This window comes from Pseudophryne corroboree, chromosome 3 (assembly GCF_028390025.1).
Source record: "Pseudophryne corroboree isolate aPseCor3 chromosome 3, aPseCor3.hap2, whole genome shotgun sequence".
Classification (NCBI taxonomy): Eukaryota; Metazoa; Chordata; class Amphibia; order Anura; family Myobatrachidae; genus Pseudophryne; species Pseudophryne corroboree.
This window is the reverse complement of record NC_086446.1, coordinates 416196959-416207643: the sequence shown is the minus strand read 5'-3', so window position 1 is coordinate 416207643 and position 10685 is coordinate 416196959. Positions and strand designations below refer to the sequence as shown.

The 10685-nt window shown below is 41.7% G+C and overlaps 1 protein-coding gene across 1 annotated transcript; it reads right to left on the bottom strand.

Annotated features, from left to right (window-relative positions):
- Positions 1–2908: 2908 nt before the first annotated feature.
- On the bottom strand, positions 2909–7571 carry LOC135057298 (E3 SUMO-protein ligase KIAA1586-like). Its single transcript, XM_063963187.1, has 4 exons — positions 7389–7571; positions 7123–7213; positions 6346–6455; positions 2909–5057 (listed from the first exon to the last, which is right to left on the bottom strand). Exons 3-4 carry the CDS (start codon positions 6444–6446, stop codon positions 2909–2911), a joined length of 2250 nt encoding a protein of 749 aa, XP_063819257.1. The 5' UTR covers positions 6447–6455; positions 7123–7213; positions 7389–7571.
- Between the last annotated feature and the right edge of the window lie 3114 nt (positions 7572–10685).

Below are 10685 nucleotides of genomic sequence, written 5' to 3'. Positions count from 1 at the left end.
TCACGTGCCGTGTGGGGGCGTGGCCACATGCTAGGGGGAGTGGCTACACGACACTGGGGGCATAGTCACACAACACAGCCCCTTCTCTTTGCACTTTGGAGGCAAAGTGTTGAGAACTGTGACTTGCTCTGAAGTGCAGTTTATGGTGGCACTGTGGCAGTAATTGTAAGCAGTACCACCTTACTTTCACAATTGATTTTAACAGCTTTTTGCCAACTTGGTTTCTATGAGAAAAGTCATCTCACTTCAGGGCTACTGAACATCTAGGTCAATATTAGGTTGGATTAAAAATTAAAAGAGTGCAGCATTGACTGAGCCAAAAAAAAACTTTTATTTTATTAACCAGCATTGTGAATAATGTACGCTAGAATTGTACAAATATATAAAACAATCACATTTTAATATAACATAAGTTATATAACAGAATATCCCTCCTTCCATCTCTCACCCCTGTACCTCAATCCCTCCATCCATCTCCACTGCACCTTGCTTCCACTTACATCTCCCACACCTGTACTTCACTTCCACCTTCTATCTCCCACACCTGTACTTCCCTTCCACCTACCATCTCCCACACCTGCTTTGTTTCCACCTTCCATCTCCTCTACACCTCGCTCCCACATTCCATCTCCCACACATGTACTTCACTTCCACCTCCCACACCTGCCTTCCACCTTCCATCTCCCACACCTGTACTTTACTTCCACCTACCATCTCCACACCTGCCTTCTACCTTCCATCTCCTCTACACCTCGCTCCCACATTCCATCTCCCACACCTGTACTTCACTTCCACCTCCCACACCTGCCTTCCACCTTCCATCTCCCACACCTGTACTTTACTTCCACCTACCATCTCCACACCTGCCTTCTACCTTCCATCTCCTCTACACCTCGCTCCCACATTCCATCTCCCACACCTGTACTTCACTTCCACCTCCCACACCTGCCTTCCACCTTCCATCTCCCACACCTGTACTTTACTTCCACCTACCATCTCCACACCTGCCTTCTACCTTCCATCTCCTCTGCACCTCGCTCTCACCTTCCATCTCCCACATCTGTACTTCACTTCCACCTCCCACACCTGCCTTCCACCTTCCATCTCCTCTGCACCTCACTCCCACATTCCATCTCCCACACCTGTATTTCACTTCCACCTTCCATCTCCCACATCTGCCTTCTACCTTCCATCTCCTCTGCACCTCCCTCCCACATTCCATCTCCCACACCTGTATTTCACTTCCACCTTCCATCTCCCACATCTGCCTTCTACCTTCCATCTCCTCTGCACCTCACTCCCACATTCCATCTCCCACACCTGTATTTCACTTCCACCTTCCATCTCCCGCACCTGCTTTCCACCTTCCATCTCCCACACCTGTACTTCACTGCCACCTTCCATCTCCCACACCTGTACTTCACTTCCACGTTCCATCTCCCACACCTGCCTTCCACCTTCCATCTCATCTGCACCTCACTCCCACCTTCCATCTCCCACACCTGCCTTCCACTTTCCATCTCTTCTGCACCTCACTCCCACATTCCATCTCCCACACCTGTACTTCACTTCCACCTTCCATCTCCCACACCTGCCTTCCACTTTCCATCTCCCACACCTGCCTTCCACCTTCCATCTCCCACACCTGTACTTCACTTCCATCTCCCACACCTGCCTTCCACCTTCCATCTCCCACACCTGTACTTCACTTCCATCTCCCACACCTGTACTTCACTTCCATCTCCCACATCTGTACTTCACTTCCATCTCCCACACCTGTACTTCACTTCCATCTCCCACACCTGTACTTCACTTCCACCTTCCATCTCCGACACCTGCCTTCCACTTTCCATCTCCCACACCTGCCTTCCACCTTCCATCTCCCACACCTGTACTTCACTTCCATCTCCCACACCTGCCTTCCACCTTCCATCTCCCACACCTGTACTTCACTTCCATCTCCCACACCTGCCTTCCACCTTCCATCTCCCACACCTGTACTTCACTTCCATCTCCCACATCTGTACTTCACTTCCATCTCCCACACCTGTACTTCACTTCCATCTCCCACACCTGCCTTCCACCTTCCATCTCCCACACCTGTACTTTACTTCCACCTTCCATCTCCCACACCTGCCTTCCACCTTCCATCTCCTCTGCACCTCGCTCCCACCTTCCATCTCCCACATCTGTACCTCACTTCCACCTCCCACATCTGTACTTCACTTCCACCTTCCATCTCCCACACCTGCCTTCCACCTTCCACACCTGTACTTTACTTCCACCTACCATCTCCACACCTGTACTTTACTTCCACCTACCATCTCCACACCTGTACTTTACTTCCACCTTCCATCTCCCACACCTGTACTTCACTTCCACCTTCCATCTCCCACACCTGCCTTCACCTTCCATCTCCCACACCTGCCTTCCACCTTCCATCTCCTCTGCACCTCGCTTTCACCTTCCATCTCCCACATCTGTACATCACTTCCACCTTCCATCTCCAACACCTGCCTTCCATCTCCCACACCTGCACTTCACTTCCATCTTCCATCTCCTTTGCACCTTGCTCCCCCTAGGCATTCCAGATGCCCTAGCCATTTTCCTATAATGCCTAAGTCTGGCTCTGCCAATAGAATCTACCTGATATATTATCTTACAACACTTCAATATATTGTAGTCGATACATATTCTAGGTCATAGGGACCCAATAAATAGACTGTTACTGAACATTACAACATATAGGTATAACGGGGAGCACTCATGCAACATCCCACTAACTATTTAAGAGAAAGAAGGCCAACTCCAGCAAGAGCAGCACCTGGAACCCCCATCATCCTCTCACCAACTATAACTCCCTCCCATTTCCTGGAGCAGATTACCAAGCTAGCACAGAACTTAAAATTTAAAGGCACTTCCACAGCTGCTTATAGTAGGCCTGATCCTGTTGCCTTGCTTGCTCCTGTCTTGCCATGCCTTTACAGGATTGGGCTGCCCGACGTCCCTTGCCCAGCCACGATTTTACATATGTGTCCGGATTCCACTCAGTGAAGGGAGGACCAACAATTGAAATAAAAAGTAAGTCCGACACATGTCGAGTGGTCAGTGCAGTCCGCTTATCTGTAATTATGTTGTTCATAACACTAAAGCCTCGCTCACAGTCAGCATTGCTTGCTGCAAGAGTATCTACTGCAAGAATTAATTTCTTTAATTTTTCGGGAACAATCCGTCCTGCGCAGCATTTATATTCCAGAAATCCCAGGTGTGTTTCATGGTAACTGACATTCAGCATTTCACATAGTGTACGAATCTCTTGGTCTCCAAAAAGTGGATTATCAGAATCAGTTTGCCAAGATTCAGGATTCAGAACAGATATGCTGTCAATCAGGGTGTGGTAAGCAGTTTCCCTACCTTTTGCTACGCTTTCTGTTGCTTTATTAGCAGTGGTGGTAAATAATTTGCACCTCATGTTGTCAACAACAGCCTGAATGAATTGAGAGGATTTGATCTTGGGACTTTTCCCAATGCCTGTCAACTTTGTATTTTTGAACATAATTCCCTCTTCTGCATTCTGTGTCTGTTCACTGTGAAATCCTGGTATTCTCTTTAGGCTTTCAATTCTCCGCACATACATTTTTATGTGGTTGTCTGCCTTTGGAATGGTCATTTTTCTGTCTTGTAAGAGTTCTGATAAATTTTTGAGCTCAGTCAGAACATCTAACATAATTGACATATTTTTTACAAAGTTGACTGAGCACAGTTTTGAATGTAGACCTTGGAATTTCACTTGCTCCCTTCTATCCCTTGATTGATCTTGTGAGGCTTTTTGAAAATGTGCAGCTAATGCAGGATACGTCTGCCAGACTGCATTCACTGCTCTCCACGATGAAGCTACCCATCTTACGTTGAAAACTCTGCCAATTTTTTTAAGCAAGACATGCAGCTCATTAGCCTGTGCACTAAGCTCACGTACATTTTTTGGTGACTGACTGTAAAGTGTGTATAAGGTGTCTAAAAATGACCTGAAGTCATTTGTACCTCCAGTCACATCTAGTGCTTGATCCACAGCCAGTTCAAGCCTGTGATTCATGCAATGCCAGAGAATTCGTTTGGGAAAGTCTCCTTGTAAGAGTTTTCCAACACCAGCTTTTACGCCAAGCATGACATTTGCGCCATCACTACAAAAACTGACAAAGATCTCTGTCAATACTTCAAAAGTAAAACCATGATGGAATAAACATTTCATTATTTCCTGTTTTATGCTCTCAGCTGAGGCATTTTCTAACTCTATCAAATCCAAAGGAAATGCTACTGGATTCATGACACCATCAACACTTGATTTTAAAAAAATAACAAGAGTTGATTTTCTAGAAAGTGTAGTAGCTTCATCAACTAATATAGTGATCTTAGTTTTTTTTGTTATAATTTGTGAGACAATCTTTTTCCTCATTTCAGCCGAAATGTGTTCTATAATGTCTCCGCAGACCATTCTACTATGAAGCAAACGCCCAATCTGAACTCCATTCACTTTTTGCAGGTCAATCAAGCTCTCATGGTCAGTAAATGGGCGATTCATTTTAGCAATGTAGTAAGCTGTTCTGAATACACGGCTAGTGATTTCAAAAGCAGCTTCTTGACTTCTTCCATTTATGTTTAGCAGAATATCTTTTCTAGCAGTTTCTAGAATTTTTTCTGCTTCTGCATGAGCAGCGCTATTTTTGTGTATATAAATTTTTTTGCGAAGAGATGTGAGCTCTGTTTCCTTAGTTTTACCAAAAGGTAAAATGTTACATTCTGCCCACTGAGAAGCAATATTTATGCCTCGAGCAGCGTGAATCTTTAAGTTAGAAACTTCTGCACAGATTGTACAGCCGAGTTTTCCCCTAGACGCAAATAGCCACTCATGTTTCTTTTTGAATTCGTCAAATTGTTCTTTTGACCACACAGCTGGATATTGCTTTTCATCTGTAGACTTATCGTGTGATTCAGCTGATGTCTCAGCAACAACTTCCTCACAGTCAATAGTTACTATTTCATTGTCCAGTGCTAAGTTCCTACAAAAAAAGAGAGCAGTAGCTCATTTTTCTACAATATTTTTAAAAAATTATACATTTTTTATTCATATTTAAGCTAATTACTCCCTCACGGAAATGTAAAGTATCTAGTTGCTTATTTATTAAGCTTTTTTTCCCCAGAAAATTATATCTGAAAATTTACAATTTTATGGATTGTTGTTATGAGATATTGATTTCACAGAAATCAAATGCAGAAATTGAATGTTTATTAGCACTGCAGATCGCAGTCCTTATTATCAATGGGAACTACAATCTGATCCCTGCTGTATGTACCAAACTCTGAAAAGCATTGTTTATAGAATTTGGTCATGTTAGTTTATACCATTTTCAGATGATCGAAACTTCTTAAAGCCAATGGAGGCATGGTAGCAAGAGAGAGATCTTTCTATCCCTCTCCTGCAGCCTCCATCTGGTGCCAGCTCCAATACTGGAAACTGTCACTGTGCGCATGCGCAGTGTCAGATTCCCCATGCCTTTTACACAAATGGAAAAATCTTTTAAAAATGCAAAGGAACTAAAAGGGACATCGGTTATCACTACTACTTAACTTTCGGGGGGGTTTACTTAGTACATAGCAGGAATATTTTTTTATAAAAACTGAAAAATTCACAATGGATAAGAATGTTAATATTACAACAGTGCCGCAATTATTAATGCATAGGCATCTTAACAAGAACAGTGCAGCCAAGTAAAAAACTAGATGTTTAGGGCTAACATTTTGGAAGGCTAGTCTACTGGTCTTTAAGAGTCCCCTCCCCATTTTACATTAATACACAATACTAAGTATATACATTCATTGCACTTTCAAAATAAATTAGCAAAAAAGATTTAAAAAATATGCTGGTACCCACATATAAATCACCTTGCTCCGGTGCAAAAAACAATACATCAAAGAAGATCCAAAGAAGTGGAGGCACTGAGACTACAAAATGCAGAAAGCATAAGTATATTGGGCAAACGTTTTCAAGGCTGATGCCCCGTCATCAAGACCACACAAAGAAAGGAGTAACTCCTGTCTTTGTGTGGTCCTGATGACGGGGCATCAGCCTTGAAAACGTTTGGCCAATACACTTATGCTTTCTGCATTTTGTGGTCTGAGTGCCTCCACTTCTTTGGATCTTCTTTGATTTTTAATATATATATATATATATATATATATATACACATACATACATATACACACACACACACACACACACACACACACACACACACACACACACACACACACACACACACACAAAACACGTTTGAAGATCTGACTTACTGTGTTTGAAGTGGAATGTCAGTTTTTCCTTTCTTTGGTTGGTGGTGAAAGTAGAACATTATTCCTGGCTTTGAACTATTTGTTCGCTTTTTATTAGACATGATGCTAGCCTGGTAATAACAAAAATTGTTATTAACATATTATAGAGATTCAAATGTAAAAAAAAATGGATCTAATTAAAAAAATTAAAATACCGGTTCAACATTTACAATTGTAAATATTTTGCATGGTTAATATTTTGACCATATTATCTCCTCCTAATATAACATTAATGTACTGTAGTATAATATTTACACATCAGACATGTATGTCAAGGACCACCAGTTAGTGAGTACCATCCCACCCACCGTGAGGAATTTAATCTTCCACAGGAGGTGACATATGTGTAACCTGTTACTAAATTAAGAATATACAAAACAGGTAACAGAATACACACACACACACACACACACACACACACACACACACACACACACACACACACACACACACACACACGAGTGTATGTTCTATAAAGTTTGACTTTGGTGTAACCCAGGTGCAAATGCTGCTGATCTACCCTCGTGTCAATCTTGAGGTCCCACCAGCTTCACAAACTGCACAGAATGCATCTTTGAGAACTTATCTCCCCTCCCCCCCAGCTTTTTGGCACAAAATGCATCCATTTTTACATCAACCCCAACTGTATGTATTTTTAAGAGGTAGATTTTTTATGACACATCTAATATGGATTTTTTTATGTGAAATCTTAGTGTAAACTGGTACAGATTTAATTACCTGGTATAGATGTCTTCAATGTTTTAAAAGTCTACTTTTCAATAATCAATGTGAAAATCTCTGTCAGAGGACAGCTGCAGAAGATGTAGACCTGTTAGGGAAAAAAAATATTTTGTTAATACAACAGCGATTTATTTTTTTGACGTTCAATTTGTACAAAGTCAGTATGTAAAGAGAAGAAAACTCAAGAATAAATCCAAGAGGTTACATACTGGTAAGAGAGAGAGAGAGAAGACTTTAGTGAAAACTGAAAATTCGTTACTTACCTAATTAAGTATTCCCAAGTCTAGTCCAAAGGATCGTATAACACCATAAGCTTGGGTGAAAATGTAGGGCTATTCTGAAGTCCACTCCGAAGGGTGAAGAACACTGTTGGTTTTAGTGGTGATCAAGGACTGTTTGTAAGTACACTCCAAAAAAATCAAAGTACACTGCAGGCCTTGGGTGAAGGCACTGTAAGGGAAACAGAGTCATAATCATAACTCTAGCCTAGCAAAGCAAAACAAATACCGAAACCAATATATCCTCTGGCACAAAACAAGCAGCGGCACTCGGAGGCTGATTTCAAAACTTGTATTTCACAACGTAATCCCAACGTTCCGGGGCTGATATATAGATATATCTATCTCTACATATATAATACAAGTGCCCAGCACTCCAGATTTATAGGCTATTTGTATACTTGCCCGGATGCCCTCCGTGACCTCCAATATAGCGGACGTAATGGCGGCACTCCGAGACGTGTAGGTCAATGACAAAATTACTTTCGAAATAAAAGTAGTCTTTGCATTGATGTACACGTCTCGGAGTGCCGCCATTACGATATATATATATTCAGGAGGGAAACATTCTTCAAAGGAAGAGAAGTATTAGAACTCGAGGACATACCCTGAGACTGGAGGGGGGGAGGTTCAGGGGAAATTTAAGGAAAACTTACTTCACTGAAAGGGTAGTGGACAAGTGGAATAGCCTCCCATCAGAGGTGGTAGAGGCTAAGACTGTAGAGCAATTTAAACATGCTAGGGATAGGCATATGAATAGCCTTACAAAAAATTAAGGTTCAAAAAGGGTTGCGATTACCTTAAGGATAAAAAAGGGGCAGACTAGATGGGCCAAGTGGTTCTTATCTGCCATCAAATTCTTTGTTTTATATATATATATATATATATATAAATATAAATATAGATAAAGAAAGTAGTCAGCAGCACTCCCGGCTCCCGGACAGGGAATGAAAAAGGACACAATCGTTGTGTTGTCAGCGTTTCAATGTTATTCAAGTGAACATTTTCCTCAGGATGTCCTGAGGAAAATGTTCACTTGAATAACATTGAAACGCTGACAACACAACGATTGTGTCCTTTTTCATTCCCTGTCCGGGAGCCGTGAGTGCCGCTGACTACTTTCTTTATTTATGGACATCCATTCCATGGTTGTTACTGGGAAGGCACCGGCTTTATCTATATGTCTGTAACGGAATGGAGTGCTGCTGATCTCTACAGTGTATATGTATATATATATATATATATATATATATATTTATATATATATTTTTATTTATTTTTTTCACAGTAGGTGGTGGCACTCACAAAGATCATACCACAAACCATGCTGGGGTGCAAAACTTTCTCAGGCGTTTCCAAGGAATCCATTCGCAGTTAGCCAAATATAAATCCAAGTATAGAGAGAGCACTCACCAGTCTTCTCTAAGGAATTCAAGATGATTGAAGCACTCCGGGATTTTTAAAAATATAAACAACTGTAACGTGCAAAAAAAAACAGCTCCATCTAGCCAACGTTTCGGGGCCTGCAGTCCCTTTGTGAAGGCGTGAACAAAGGTGCTGCGGATCCCGGAACGTTGGCTAGATGAGGCAGTTTTTCTAAATCCCGGAGCGCTGCTGCCTTTTTTGATCATAATTATATAAAATATAGCTAAAAATAACAAGCTGCACACATTGAGTCCATTTTTAGGAGTGCCAGGCACATAAACCAGTATGTATGCAAGAAAAAACATCATAAAGTCCAATAGGATGCAAAAAACGTATAATACAAGACAGCTTAGAAAAAGCAGAGGCTCATAGATTCAAGCTTATACTCATCCTAAAATGCCAGGGTGGTCACAAGAGCATCCTCATGCTAAATAGCAGCAGTGAATCTAACAGCTGGCATTTTAGGATGAGTATAAGCTTGAATCTATGAGCCTCTGCTTTTTCTAAGCTGTCTTGTATAATACGTTTTTTGCACACCTTTGGACTTTATGATGTTTTAATATAAACACAATTTTTGCATTAAACTGGAGGTGCTGGCTCTTTTGTCTTTATATATATATATATATATATATATATATATATATACATAGCAGAACAGGGTGAGAGGCACTCCGCGGTCTTGTGAAAATAAACAAGCAGATACCACAAGTGGCAAAGCGACGTTTCGGATTTTACTCCTTTTTCAAGCAACAAAACATACAACAAGACATTCACAGTGTTCTTACCTAAATACCCTCTAAAGCCGACACTCCACACGTGCGTCTCCCGTTCCTGGATCTGGGCCGCCCGCACTTCCGGTGAACGTCACTTCCGGCCGGCGTCTCCACAAGCGTTGAAGTGACGTCACACAGCGTCCTCCCATTCTCCGGCTGTGTGTAGCTTAGCAACCAGCACCCAAACATAATGGGGCATGTTACCGCCTACCTTTTCCGGAAAGCGTTGTCCGCTGCTTGTCGGGGCGTTGACATGGTAACCAGATTAATCAGGAAGTGGGATGCACTGTGAGGAGAGGACAAATACGTATAAGTGTTATATAAAAAACATATAATAGCAGCACAGAGCGGAATCACCAAATGAGGATCAGACTAAATAAACATATATATATGATCTAACTAATCACTAGATCTTTAAAGCTATTTAAAGTGCTTAGATCGATAATATTACTGTATGATATAATAATTTACAGGAAAAAGCTAAATGTTAAATGTTCATTGAGACCATTGAGACCACTAGGTTTAACTGTGTCCAGTTTATATATCCACTGTGCTTCAAGGCATAACAATCGTTTCCCTCTATCTCCACCACGGAGATCATCCGGAACGTGATCTATGATCATATATCTTAATGTGGATAAGTTATGTTTTTCTTGAGCAAAGTGTCTTGCTACCGGTTGGTCATTATCTTTTCCAGAAATGGCGGCCCTAATGGCAGAACGGTGCTGAGCAATTCTTTCTCTGAATGTTCTAATGGTCTTGCCTATGTAATAAAGGCCGCAAGGGACACGACATCCTTGCTCATCAAACTGGGAGACCTGGGAGAAATTCCTCCAAATACATGGCTCTGCTCATTGGACATTACAAGTCTATATACCAGTATTCCGCATCAAGAGGGGATACAGGCTACGATAGATTTGATTAAAGATAATGTCAAATATTTGGGTCCTCCGGTTGAATTATTTAGTAAACTTTTGGAATTTACACTTATCAGAAATTTTTTCATCTTTAATGGACGGTTCTATGTACAACTAACAGGCTGTGCTATGGGGTCCCCTGTGGCCCCGGCATTTGCGAATGCGTA